General features: G+C 44.6%; 1 protein-coding gene across 1 annotated transcript in view; it reads right to left on the reverse strand.

Moving 5' to 3' along the window:
• TMEM132D (transmembrane protein 132D) overlaps positions 1 to 15221 on the reverse strand; it is a 902502-nt gene extending 887281 nt beyond the window's left edge. Inside the window, exon 1 of the mRNA XM_011981941.1 lies at positions 15012 to 15221. Within this exon, the coding sequence (XP_011837331.1) occupies positions 15012 to 15090 (79 nt within the window). The 5' untranslated portion in view covers positions 15091 to 15221. The remainder of the gene's footprint in view (positions 1 to 15011) is intronic.
• Between the last annotated feature and the right edge of the window lies 1 nt (position 15222).

Below are 15222 nucleotides of genomic sequence, written 5' to 3' on the forward strand. Positions count from 1 at the left end.
CGTTTTCTATAATCTAACTCTTCCCCGCTTTCATACCGTTTTCTATAATCTAACTCTTCCCCACTTTGATACTGTTTTCTATAATCTAACTCTTCCCCACTTTGATACCACGTGATTCAGGTAGGTTCTCCCTCCAGGCTCTAACGTGAGCCAGTTCTTTTTATTTATTGTCTATGCTTGAGCCAGTCATCATAACTAGCCCATCCTTCTGGCCACAGTGACTGATTCAGGGAGGTCCGAAGGAGCATTGTGGGTCTGTAAAGAGGCAGGCCCAGAGTCTTGACAGAACTAAGAGAAACGTTCTTTCTTTTCACTAAAATTAGGATAAGATGCAATTCTGAGCTAGGAAGCCATTTTGTCTAAATGAGGGAGAGTGTCTGAGTAGAACACAGGAAGGACAGCTAAGAGATTCTGGGTCCATAGGGCCTCGATCACCTGGATCAAGCCTTGCCTGATGCCTTTTTTGTCCTCAGAATCTCAGTTACATGAACAAATACGTTTCCTTTTACTGTTAGTGTTGGCCAGATACCTATGTGTTCTTCTGCATTCCCCAGTCCTCTCAGCAGTGGGATGGAAGTCACGTTTCCGAGTGCCAACCAATGGGATGTGGGCAGAAGTAATGGAGCCATTTCCAAATCTGGATGTTAAATGCATCTTCCATGGTCCTCGAACCCTCCTTTCCCCAGGGTTGTGCTGACCTGGACTCTGAGTGAACAACAGATGAATCTTTCTCATATTAAGCCACTGAGACATGGGCATTACCTGTTCCTGCAGCACAGCCAACCTGCCTAACTAATGTACCCCTTAGGCAACTTCAGAATTTCCTTTTTACCTGCTACTAAAATATTATTAGAAAAGTTTTCCTTAAATCCATGAAATGAGCTGGAACTCTTCCATTTAATCCACAGTTTCTTGAACATTATCTTATAGTTTGCTTCAGATTCTAAAGAAAGATCCTTGTAACGGAAGATCTGCTTTGATTTTTTTCTTTACAGGATCTGTTCAATGCTGACCAGGACAGTAGTCCAGAGGCCTTTGGGATGACAAAAAAAGGAACAGTTCTTCCTCTTGGGGGCCTCCAGTTCAAAGAAACACAAAGAATACTTTGAAATGCTAGAAAAGTGAGAACCTATCTAGAAAAATCAAAACCAAATCAGCCATTTATTGAGTATGCATCTGTCAATATCATGAAAGGGAATGCAAGAAACACAAAATTAGGATCCTCACATCCTTTCCTAGAAGGCTCATGAAAAGAGAAACATGACACATATGAGATATTCTAACATGGCTTTTTGCAAGGTCAATAGTATCAAAAATCAACTTTAATAAGATGAGTATTTCTGTGAGTATGAAAGTTGGCACACAGAACACCAGTTCTAGGTCCCTCCTGGAGTGACTCCTTGAATCCAAGAAGCTCCAGTCCTATACACTGGATGTGCAGGGATCTCTCAGAGCTTGGGTTCTTGGCCTGGCCTAGGTCCTGTTCAGCAGGTGCATCCATCTGGAACTTGGAGCAGGGCAGTGAGTGACATGAGGCCATGGTTTCACATGGGATCAGCCCTGCTTACATATTCTAGAGTGCTGTCTTTGGTTATTTATGGGTAGTCCTGCCAGGCCCTACTACCATAGGTGCTGAAAGGAAGGCAATGGTACTATTGGGATTGGGGCCAGGATAGGAACACACTGTGGCTGGGAGTTCCCACTGGCTGCTGGTGTTCCTGACACCCAACCCTGGTACCCTGGTGCACAAGGAGTCTAGCTGCTACCTCCTATGCTCTAATAAACCTGTCTCTACCACAGTGGGATCTGCTGTCAGCAGTGAAGACCATAGCCAACACAGAAGAAGCACAATCGTGGAAAAGAGATTTCTAAAGAGTTACATGAAAGCCAAAAATGTCAGTCCTTCCTCGCATCATGCAATCAGCGAATTCTTCTGCAGCTGTATTATACAGCTTGCCAGAGATACTTACCACTGTCCTTGCCTCATTTCCCCCTACTAGACTGTAATCTCCTGAGGGCAGAGTTAATCTCATCTTCATGTCTATATCCTCAGAGACTATCATATTGTGTTTATAATTTGTCCTCAAAAATGATTGAATAAATAGATTCATGCGCTTGGTTCCTCATACCTCTGATGTTTCCTGTTGAAGATAAAATACTCAAATCAAATAGATCCTAGGACTGAACGTGAAAGTTATAAGGCAGCAGGGGCCTCCCAAATTCCATGGAGGTCACCGAATCAGGGAACTTTCATTCCAGATGAAAATATAGAGAAACCTGCTGTTCTGACTGCTTGATAACAGCGATGCCCAAACAGCAGGTCCTAGAAGAGTTTCCTCTTCCCCGGTGACTCGGTGGCACCCTTGCCATTCCATCTTTAAATGCATTTCCTTCTTCCTCATAACCTTGAAACCAAAGTCTCTTTACCTCCACGTCATCTGTCCACTGACGTGCTCTCACTGGGGCCCACTTCAGAAAGCAAACCTGGAAGAAACTGCTGCACGCAATTCTGGGTCCTCCCCACTGATCAGACTCAGTGACCTCATCCACTCGAATCCCTCACCCCTCAACAGCCAACTCATCTCAGGGCAAAGGACCACACTCTGACCAAAACAGGGTTCTGGAGCCTTGAGAGCAACATTATCAAAGAGCAAGAATTCTATTCATGAAGACTTCTGAAGTTTTCTAGGCATACGGAAGCACTAAGTATAAATGCTGTTGGGTGTAGCAGAAATTGACACTCGCCATTGCTAAGAGCATCAGGTTCAGCAGACTGGATACTTTCAAATCTGGCTAATATCTGTGCAAAATTGTGCAGCCCTTTCAGGAAAGAACTTGGCAGCAAAAGCTCTCCTCATACTTTTTTGGCCCAGAGATTAAGTAACTGTGAGTCTATCTAAGGAAGTAACTCAAAACTTAAATTATGCACAAAGATAATTATTTCTTATAATAGTAGAAAAGTACAAATTATGTAATTGTCCAGCAAACATAGAAACTTTGAAGCCATGATACAGACATTAAATTTATATTCACGATACATTTTTAAACACGAGGAAATACTTACATAAACACATGAACTGAAAAAAGTTGAAAACAAATTACAGGTACCGTATACAGAGTGAACAAAACTGGCTTAAAAGTTCATAGAAAAACAACTAGAATGAAATATATCAAAATGGGAGTCATCTTTGGGTAGTAAAATTGTTTCTTTTTACTTCATTTCAAAAATAATTTGAAGTAGCTCACAAAAAACTAAATGCAATGGGATAAATTAAGTAGGCAAGAAAACAGACAGAACAAGCATAGAAAAATAAAATAAAGCCAAGGAAAAAACTTATTCACAGGAGGCATGTCTTAAATGCCCATCCTTACAAACAGCAAATTTAGCTCTGAGGGTCCTAGAAGTTAAAGAAAGCCAAACATGTGACCACTTATAAAATTCACAGTGCTCACTGGATAAAGTATAAACTATTTCCAAGGATTAATGCAGCTGTTTTTCTCCTGATACTAAAGCCCAAGAAAATTTTTTCCAACATGTCCTAGAAGAGGAAAAATCTGTGTTTAATAGACAATATTCTTAAACCATCTCTACCAATCTTTCTTGACTATTGCTCAATACCATCTAATAACCTCATGCCAAAGTATAATTCAATTTAAAGAATGTTATGCGAGTCAAATTGCTTAGCTTTCTGCTTTTCTGGCTTGATCTGAGTGAACAGATGGGCCAAAGGATATTTCTTCTTCTTTTTCTCCTCCCCTCTTCCCTTCTCCTCCCTCTCCTCCTCCTCGTTTTTTCTTACTACCTTTATGGACATTCCATATCTTTCATAAATGCACTTGCATAACTGTAAAACTTGGATTTTTTTTCCCCTGACCATAGGAATTACTTAACTCAAACACAATCTCTATACACGCAGGCCATATCATCCCCCCATCATTTATGGCTACAAGCAGCTGTGTTGGAGATGCTACAATTTGTTACTAGGAGCCCAGAACCCTGGGCCGTCCACGCCTTTGTGGTCTTTGCTTGGAGACATTCAAAATGGACGCACTCACGAAGTGGCCTGATTTATGTTCATATAACGGCGCCTGTTTTCAGGACTCTGTCTGTTCGTTGGTTGGTTGGTTTGTGACAGGCTCTCACACTGTCATCCAGGCTGGAGTGCTGCGGCACGATCTCAGCTCACTGCAACCTCCACCACCTGGGTTCAAGCGATTCTCCTGCCTCAGCCTTCTGAGTAGCTGGGACTACAGGCACGTGCTAAATTTTTGTACTTTTACTAGAGACGGGGTTTCATCATGTTGGCCAGGCTGGTCTTGAACTCCTGACCTCGTGATTTGCCTGGCTCAGCCTCCCAAAGTGCTGGCATTACAGGCGTGAGCCACCATGATTGGCCTAAGGACTCCTTTTTGTTGACTTGGGCTAGTTATTTCAAGTTCCTGTGCCTGAATTTTTGCCTCTGTAAAATGGAGATGCCACTACTCAAAGCATGGCGGTGAGGATTTCATGAGTGAATGAAAGTACATTTAGGACCCTGCCTTGCCTAAAACGAGCATTCAATCAATGATAATAAAAATCACGATTATGATTTATTTTGAGTGAGAAGCTCTCCCCTCCCTCCCCACCCTGCTCGGCTTCGGTTCATTCACAGGACCTTCCTCTGGTCTTGCTGGATCTGCTTCTGCCATCTGAAGCCACAGAGACAGGCACATCCTTCTTTCAAAAGAGAGACATCTCTGTAGTTAAAAGAAGTCACCCCTTTTCCAAGTCAAACTCATGGAGTGTCTTCAATATTACTAGCCATGATAACGGGTCTAGGTGTCTCATTTTCTGAATGAGTTAAAATTTTCTATTTCTCCCCTTCAGCATAAGGAGACCAGTGTAGCACAATTCTCTGGATTTGATATCATCCATCCATTGCCAATGCAATATGGTGACCATACTTTATTCGTCCTATAAATTATAATTGTGTGAACTGAGCCAGCTGAGACAGCAGCCCTGTTTTCTGTTCAGCCTTCAGTCACACATCTGGAAGCCACACCTGGTCCTGCCCTGGGTCCAGCCCTCCTGCCATGGGGCACTTGACCCTTGCTGCAGACTTTCCCATCCCTCAGTGGATGGATCGAAGGGGAGCATGATTTCCAGGCCCCACAGAGCTAATTCCGAGGCTCGCCCACAGCAATGAGAAGGAAGCCTTCTCTAAGCCCCACCAATGTCAGATGAGGCTGGGCGTGAAGTCATTTGTCCATCACACTGTCCAGGCCTGTATTATCCTGTTCTCATGCTGCCAATAGAGACATACCCAAGACTGGGTAATTTATAAAGGAAAGAGGTTTAATGGACTCACAGTTCCACATGGCTGGGAAGGCCTCACAATCATGGCAAAAGGCAAAGGAGAAGCAAAGGCACATCTTACATGGTGGCAGGCAGAAGGCTTGTGCAGGGGAACTCCAATTTACAAAACCATTAGATCTCGTGAGTCTTATTCACTACCATGGGAGCATATGGGGGAAACCGTCCCCATGACTCAATGATCTCCACCGGATCCCACCCTTGACCTGTGGGGATTATTACAATTCAAGGTGAGATTTGGGTGGCGACTCAGCCAAGTCATATCAAGGCCTATCTACCAGTAGAGCAGAAACAGACAGGGGTTGAAAGGTGGAGAGCGATGAAGCAGGTTCTAGTAGGATCCTTACAGGCCCTGGTCAGCCTCATCTAAAATCAGCACAACCCTGGACTCCTAAGTCTCTTAAGATAACTTGAAGCTTCACGTAACAGAGTCCTGATGGTGTGGAGTCAAGATAAAGCACGAGGACATTCCACATCCATAATGATAAAACTGTGATTATTCATGAGTGCTCCTGGCCTTCCAGGCCTCCGCTTCCATAAGACACGTTGACAAGACACCCCACAGAGCTCACACTTTCCTTGTTGGTGTAGTTTCTCGTTTTTCTTCTCTGGCAGTTTCATGACTGTCAACTCTTACTAAGCTTATTTTCATACAAATCTGCAAATCTTTTTACATGTGTTCCTCTCAAACTCCTCTCTCCCGTACCTCCCAAGTCAGCGTGTGTGACCTCAGTTCAGCATGTGGCAATATCCCCTTTGTCTCATATGTTAGGTTGTCCTCGGGAGAGCTTTTGGTCACAATTCTGCTATGCAACGTCCTTACCACTCCACCCCTTCTGTGTAGCTGCTCTTCTGAGGTTTGCATGAAGTAGCTCATCTGTTTGGACAGCCAGCCTCTGATGCAATTTGTTCACCTGGGAGGGGCTGGGGACAGAGTCCTGGGGTCTCCTTGGAACGTGCTCAAGGTTGACACCACGCCATCTGCTACCATCTGAGCTGCTGGGAATCCACCAAAGCATAGCACCACCCAGGTACACGTTACCATTGTGTGGACAACAGCGCTGGGGTGAGCGCCAATCCCAGTGCCCAGCATCAGTAAGCACTGAATACAGCACTGAATCATTTCTTTGTAACATTACTTAAATCTCTATCTTCATTCCACATTCCATCCAGTAGCAAAACAACGCTCTGTAGATACTGCCACACTCCCACCCCACCCAATGATTTCACGGATCACTTCTAAGTGTTGAGAGGTTCAGAGTGACCACCACAACCAGGAGGGCTTTGTGATTGGTACAAATGGCATCTGGTCTCCTGCGGTCAGTCCACACAGACTGCAGTGTGTGCCTCCCTGGTCTTGACCACAAGGCCTCCTCGGGCCAACGGGGCTTCCTCAGCCACATCTGCACAGCCCTGGCTGCCAGGAAAAGATTCTGCTACTTGAGCCATGCTCAGGCATGCTGCCTGGTCACCTCATGCAAACATTCCTTCTGCTTCCTCTCCAGGCGATTTAGGACAGGGTGTCTTCATTTGTGGCTCTCCCAGTATATCCACGAAGTCAATCTAGTATATTTTTAATTTGTCATTGGAGTGACGTGGCACAGAGCAGCTCAAAAGTCCGCCAGCATCTCCTCCAAATTCTCCTGCCCTTTCCCCTAGTAAAAAAAAATTTACTTAGTGAAGGAGGAAGAGAAAGGCTGAGAAACCATATGCCTGGGAAGATAGGTTCTTCCAAATCTGTTCTCTATTGCTAGATACCAGCTTTTGAAATCAAAAGTTAGGAATTTGATTTTTCTGTCTCTTTTTTGTTTGTTTGTTTGTTTGCTTGCTTGTTTGGAGACAGGGTCTCCCTCTGTCACTTAGGTTAGAGTGTATTACATGATCACAGCTCAATGCAACCTCTAACATCCAGGCTCAAGCAATCCTCCCACCTTAGCCTCCAGAGTAGCTGGGACTATAGGCACACACCACTGCACCCGGCTCATTTTGTTTTGTTTTGTTTTTTGTAGAGATGGAGTCTTGCTTTGCTGCCCAGGCTGGTCTTGAACTCCTGGACTCCTCAAGTGATCCTCCCACCTGGGCCTCCCAAAGAGCTAGGATTACAGACATGAGCCATCGTGCTTGGCCTTGACTTTCCTGTCTCGTGCCTTCTGCTGTTCCAAGAGGCAGTGGCTGCCAGGTGTTCATCTGCACAAGAGAGGAGAGGCCAGGGCAGCAGGGAATGTGAGTAGGCAGGGCAATGTCGCCATCTGTTTTGATATCAAAATACTTTATTGCCACAGTATCCTGAGAGGTGCCAAACACCCTGAGTCTCAGCAGACTATTTTATCACTGAAGCATCTTCCCATCTACCACTATAGCTTTCCTGACCAAAACACAAACAAACAAATAACAACAATGAAACCTGACAGACATCTTCTTAGTGAATCTGCAGAGGGAGATTCCCATAAACATAAACATTTAATGTCACTCTCGTGAAAAGAATAACTTAATGTTACTAAAAGTTAAACGCTTTTTTGGAACCTCTTGTCTTTTCAAATGTACATCTGAATCTCCCTTTATTTATGTACTTTACTTACTTCCTAAGGGAGGAGAAGTGGCTATTTGAATTCTCTTTCAAAGACATCTTTTTTACCTTTATAACTGTTGACTGATCTGTTCTAAAACTATGTACTTCAGTCACTTTTCAGGTGCATGCCACAGGTTTGTTTACTTTTAAGGTCAAGGGCCTTCCTTCTCTGTCAATTCTTAATTTCTGGAGGGGGTGCACCTTGGGTGACTCCTAAAACCAATGTTTAAGGACGGGGGTAAAGGAAGCACCTGGCCTCTGACTGTTGCATGTACCCCTTAATTCTTCCTACAGCAGATTTTTTTTTTAAATAAATGACAAAGTCATCTGAAAATATTCTGAGTCTTTGGTCCCATGTCACAACAAATCCATGCTGGTCTCCTCTTCCTTTTGTGAGAGGCCCTACCGTATCATTTCCACAATTCATTCAAGCGTGCTGTCTGGCATCAAATATCAAAATCAACAATGCATATGTTCACAGCATCAGGCATCCTCCTTCTGCAAACAGGAAGGGTCTGTGTCTTCATTCCGCATGCTCCTTCCTCATTCTTTATAATTTCCCAGAGACCACTAATGTGTCACCTACGCTTTTGGTCCTGGAAGACCACAGGCCTTGTCTAGTCTTCCCTGCCCAGGACCCTACACATATGTTAGTGACGTAGATGAATAAATAGATCATGAATACAGTCCACTGGGCATGTCTGCAAGTTCTTTAAGAAGCTTGACCTACGGAGATGGGGGAGGAGGAAAACAAAAATAAAAAACAAAAAAGAAGCTGACCTAGGAGATAACCAAACCATTCCACACCATCAGAGAATCTCTTCAACCTCCCTGGTGGTTTCGGAAGTAAATCTCTATTTTAATCCCTTTCAGGTGTTATTTCTGGTTGCTGCTGGAAAAATTAAGCCTGAGAAAACTAAATAACATGATGTTCATTTATTCATTTGCTCAACAAATATCAAGGGTCAACTGTATACCAGGCTCTGAGCTAAAAACTAAAATGGTCTCAAGACCTCTCTGCACTCAGCCCCTAGCAAGCCTGGCACCATGTAACAATTCTGTCTGACAAATTGCCTAGTTTTTAGTTATTCCGTATAATTATCAGACGTCGGCAGAATGGCCAGGGGTATGGGTTCCGGCATCAGAATTCAGACTCTGCCCGTCTTTTATGTTGTTACGACTTGGAGAAGTTACTTAACGTCTCTGAACTTCAACTTCTGGTACAGCACATATCTACCTCATTGAGTTTATCTGCAAATTTACAAAAAATTATCTTAATAAGTCACTCCACACAGTGCCTGCCACACAGCAATTATTCAAAAAATTAGCTGGTATTATTGACCAAAGTTTTCCCTGCAGTGCTCTGAATTACTGGAAAAGGCAGCATCAAGCCACTGCACTGTCAGGTACATGTTCTCCAGCAATATTTCACAGTCTTAGGAGCACAGTTAAAAATTGTATGGAGGCCCTGCAATGTCCAAAGCACTAAGCTAAAAATACTGGAGAGAAATCAGAGATAGAAAAATACCTATGTTTTGTCCCCTAGAAGAAGTTAAAATTTAGGAGAGGAGACAGAAAATAGTTGTAGAATGTCAACCTTGTGAAAGGCAGAAGTGCACTCCCCCAAAAGATATTCACATCCAAATCCCTGAAATCTGCACATGTTGGTTACCTTCTTTGGAAATTTTAAAAGGGGACGTGACTAAGTCAAGATGGGAGATTATGTGGGTCACTAGGGTGGTCCTGAAATGCAAAGTCTCCTCCTGTGAGGGAGGCAGTGGGAGGTTTTGTACACAGATACACAGAAGAGAAGGTGATGTGAGGAGGGGCAGGGAGAGATCGGAAGCCACTTGCACACGAGTCGAGGACTGCAGCCACTGCCAGGAGCTGGAAGAGGCAAGGAAGGATTCCCCCAGCGCCTCATGCAGACACCTCAGTTTCAGCCCAGTGATGCTGCTTTTGGACTTCTGGCCTCCAGAACTGCAGGGAATGCCCTTCTGTTAAATCTCATGTTTGTGGCAACTTTTTACAGCAGCCACAGGGAACGTATACATACTTTGTAAAGAAGTTAAAATCCATCCTGCCCTCCTTCAACCTTTAAAGAATGACAAACTGCCTCAACATGGCCTATGAAACAGTGACTGTGGGATCTGTCATCCACCTGGAGAATTTTGGGAGTGAAAGAGGGTGCTGACCTCTGCCCACCCTGGCTCTACCCAGCACTTTCTCTCCTCTCCCTTCACACAGTCCCGAAATCCACAGGGCTCTCTCCCCAACCTTCCTGGCCACACTGTCCTCATGAGTCCCGAGTGTCCCAGTCTCTTGTTGGACTCAAGATGGGAGATTATGTGGATCACCTGGGTAGTCCTGACTCTTCCCAGTCCACCCGGTAATGCCAGCCTATCCTTCGGACAAGGGGAGTCTTCCCAGCTACTCTACGTCAACTGCCAAAGTATCTAGATCCAGAGACACTCGCCCCATCCTCCACAGCACACCCACAGTGCTAACTTCACGTTTTTCTGTGTAATTCACACGTGCCCCTCTCTCTCCTATAAATGGCAAGTTCTCTGGGAACAGTAACCATATCAACCTGGGCTTTTCCTTACTACGGTACTCCCTGTGCCCAGCACGGTATGGGGTACATCATTGGTGCTCAGAAGGCAGTTACAGTTATGAAATAGGAAAGAGGAGGGAACGAAGAAAGAGGGGACTGATGAATATGCAACTGCCCAGGTTTCAGTTTACAATTTAAAGCAACGGAGCGATGGTGTGAGGCACTTTGACATCTAGAAGAATGACTGGCACTAAACATCCCTACCTAAGGACACTTTAGTACCTGCCCTGTGTCCTCACAGCACTTGGAAATAGTTCCTGCTGAGCTCTGTGTTCACTGAAGGCATGTGGCCTTTGATATTTGTTGAATGAATACACAGATGGATGGAATGATGAATGGATGGGTGAAATGATAGATGGATAGATGGAAGGATGGGTGGATAGAAGGATGGAATGATGATTGGATGGATGGATGGACAGATGGATGGAAGGATGGATGGAAGGATGGAGGGATGGATGGATGGATGGATAATGGATGGATGGATGGATGCATGCATGCATGCATGCATGGATGGACAGATGGATGGATGATGGATGAATGGATGGATGGATGGATGCATGCATGGATGGATGGATGGATGGACTGGTGGATAGATGGGTGGATGATGGATGGATGGATGGATGGATATGAATGGATGGACTGGTGGATGAACAGACAGATGGGTGGATGATGGATGGATGGATGGATGGATATGGATGGATGGACTGGTGGATGGACAGATAGACGGGTGGATGATGGATGGATGGATGGATGGATATGAATGGATGGACTGGTGGATGTATGGGCGGATGGAATGATGGGTGAATGCATGGGTGGGAAGATGGATAACGCCTGGAGTAACAGAAAAATTGATAGATAAATTCTAAATATTGTATAGCACAGCCTCTATAATAAAATATTTTTGAAATTTTTGTTGTTTACTCATTTTTTCTTGGCTCTTAGAATATAACTAAGTTAAACAGATCCTCAAACTTGGAATTCTACCTTTCTATGCACATAAGTATTTTTAATAAAATCATATTTTAACTCTTTAATTCATACGAAACAAAACTTAGTGGTCTCTTCATTCTTTGTCCTTTTAATCTGACAGAATTTGAATGTAAGCAAAAAGTCACTCTCTTCCCCATAACTGGCTCCCTTCTGACGTTCTTTCTTCTCCCAAAAAGTCCTTGACCCCTAAAGAAGTTATCACTATATTTTGAAGCTCTTTTTGGTCCACAGCTTCCTTAAATAAGGGGTGGTACTCTCCTACCCAGAAGCTTCACTCTGACCCAGTTAGCACCTCAGTGTCATCAAATTGTGTCAAATGGAATTTCCTGATGCAGATACGATTTATAAGCTGAGGGACAGTTCAGTTCATGTCCCAATATATTCATATCACCTCTCCTCTAAGATTCTCTGATCCCTTGAAAGTTGTCACCCAGTTGGAAATCAAATATGAACTATATTTAACAGGATTTTAATTGGAAGTAAACACACAAACACACCACACACATACAAAACGCAAAGTGCCTGAACTGTCTGGGGCTGATTGAAAAACAATATTACCAAGTATTAAACATCCGTTTCAGCATATTATTAGAGGCTAGAAGCTCTACACATAGAAGCAGCTTCAGGAAGGCGCTCCAAGAAGCCCACTGCCCAGGCCATTGGCCACGCTCAGCTGGAAGCAGGCAGAGCACGTGCCCAGCACCGCCATAGGCACAGGGACCACGACAGTGCCACAGCCCCGCTCGCAATCGCACGTCTCTCAGCCTCTGCTTCTTTCTTACCAGCATGTGCAAGGGAACATAACTGGGAAGGATGCACGTGAGGATTGTAACAAGCAACCTAAATGTGGCAACCCTCTTGACTTTGTATTTAAAAATCACCTTGCCCTCTGCCCATCTCTAATCTCCTCACTAATTTTTCTTCTCAGCCCACCCTGCATACACCTGCCCCCTCCCACAAAGTTCACAGTAATGCATTAAAACTCATCCGCAGGCTGGCACCACTGCAAACTACATCAAGGTACCAGCAAAGCCAGACCTTAAACATTTAAGGCCATTCTCCAGAAAAGTTAGGGGCCATAGGACAAGGCTACTGGGGAAACTTTGCGTGTCATACCACACTTTCTAGGTCCTAGGGGCATAGAAGTACAAGCAACAAAATCTTATTTTTATTTGTTTTTAAAAAAATATCTACAAGACGGTGGGTTTGTTCTATGACTAATCATTTTCTGTTCATGAAATATAAATGTGTCAGGCTCGAGCATATCAACCTGGTATTAAAATCTGCATTTTGTTTCATTCAAAAATTCCCATTTGGAAAGACAATAAAGTAAGAATGATACTATGTGGAAACAGGTATTTAATACTTGATAATATTCTTTTTCAATCAGCCCACACAAATGAGGCACTTTGGGGTGTGTGTGTGTGTGTGTGTGTGTGTGTGTTTGTGGGTTTACTTCCAATTAAAATCCTTTTAAATACAGTCCATACTTGATTGCAAGCTGGTGACAACTTTCAAGTGATCAGAGAATCTTAGAGGGAGGTGATATGAATACACTGGGAAAAGAATGGGCCTGTCCCTGAATTTATAAATCATATCTGCATCATGAAATTCCATTTTACACAATTTGCTAATGGGGTGTTAATTTTTTTTCTTGTTCTTTGACATATTGTGACTAATCCTGAATCATCTACCATGTGCTCAGACTCTGCTAATTGCTTCCAAAGTCTCCACACAGAACCGATTCACTTTTGAACTGTCTGGCTGACTTAAGTTCAACACACAAAATATGTCATATGCTAAGCTTATCATAACATTTTACATGTTAATTTTTGGCCACCTAGTAAAGAGGCTTCCACACCACAGAGTACCTCATTTAAGGACATGTTCAGTGTTCCCAGTTGAAAAAGTTCACAAGTATCAGGGGAAATACAATTGTCTTCAACACTGCTCAGTCTGATAAAGAAATCAGTAACAGACCTATGTACCTAAGTGAAAAAACACAATAGTGAGGTCTTATTTCCAAAGCTATTCTGTACCTTTCTTAATACAACCTTGTTATTGCAGCATAAACACAAAGGAGTCTAGATCTATTATAAAACCAAGTGAGAACCAACCAAAAAAAAATAAAAAATGCTGGGCTGTTGTTGCTGTGGATTTTGGTTTTTTTAATCTCACGTCTGCCTGAGTCAGGTTCATTGAATTCATCAACCTTTTCTTTGGTTTCCTGTGCACATTATAAATCCAGAAAGCTCTGATCCCAGGGACTGTTCTCACTCATAATTAGGAAACAGGAGCCCATCTCAACCACACTTCAAAGACAGGGAAGTAGGGTGAACGTAAATTCCTCTTTCTAAATCGAACCAGCACAGAAACTCAGCATTTGAACTGTCTTCATCTATTATCAGATCCAAAGCAACATAACCTCAGTGATTCTGGAGGAACTCAGAAAACAGACAATTCATGTAATTAAAAGACTTTGTGCATGACAATTGGCTTTGAAGTTTCTGAGAGCGATCTCATCTCAAAAATCTTCGCAGAAAAATATGGGTACAGTGTTCTTGCAGCACGTAGAGAGAGCCGAGACGCTTCACTCTCCTCCCCGTGTGTTTATCTGCAGGAAAGGGGCACCGGGTGGGGGAACCACACACGAACAGCCCAGGTCAATCATGAGAAAGAATCGCCCGCACAAATCACACCATTTCTCTTCAAGTTAGAATGACTGTCCAGAGCTTCCAAACTTGCTCTTCCCATGACAGACAGGGATGCTGGCAGAAGAGAAGAGGCAGCACTGAAGAATTCCTGCCTTGACACAGGGCTTCAAGTCAGGGCCCCGCTGGGATAACTCGGGTCACAACTTGTAGCTGAAACTCCACGTGCACCCTGCGGGGCCGCTGCTCCCAGCACCCTACAGAAGGGTGACAGCCAGACCCTGTGCCCAAACCTCCACAGCGGCAGACCTGGAGAAACCCAGCCCCCTTCTTCAGAGCTACCCCCAGGCTATATTTTTGGCAGCTTATAATACACGAAATAGTATTCCCATACAACAGGAGTGCTCCAAAATTATTTCCAAATAGGTCAGTGCCACCAGGGAAAGTCAATCTCAAGTGCCAGAAATCTTCCTGGTCATCTCAATCCCCTCCCCCGACAGCCGGCTGAGCCCTCCAGAGGCCACCTTTCCTCTCAACAGTCCTCCCGCCCCCTCCCTTTACAGAAAAGGCTTTCAGGAAACGGCCTTCCTTTCCTTTCGGCTCCTTAGCAGTCTCACCTACGGCCTCCCACCCAAGAGCTCCAGGCCAAGCACCTTCGGCCAAGGGGCGTCTGAGGAGCTTGGCTGCTGCAGGAGCGCACGTTCCCACGCGCGCACACACACACACACGCACACGAGCCCTCTCTCCCGGCCGCCCCCATCCTCCACACACTCCCACACACTCACTCCAGGCGAAGTTAGTTTCCGGGCCGCGGGGCGGCCGCGGCGTCCTCACCTTTGGAGAACAGGGCGGCCAGGCTGATGAGCACAGGCGACCAGTGGTGCCACAGCGTCCCCATCTCAGACGGGCACATCCTGGAGACCCGGTGCGCAGATCCTCCGCTCCCCGGCGCCGTCCAGGCGAAGAAGAGACCGTCTCAGTTCCCTAGAGGCCCGGAGCGGGGCCGGTGGCGAGGGAGCGCCCGGCTAGGGGCCTGAGCAGCCCA

This window comes from Mandrillus leucophaeus, unplaced genomic scaffold (assembly GCF_000951045.1).
Source record: "Mandrillus leucophaeus isolate KB7577 unplaced genomic scaffold, Mleu.le_1.0 Scaffold232, whole genome shotgun sequence".
NCBI lineage: Eukaryota > Metazoa > Chordata > Mammalia > Primates > Cercopithecidae > Mandrillus > Mandrillus leucophaeus.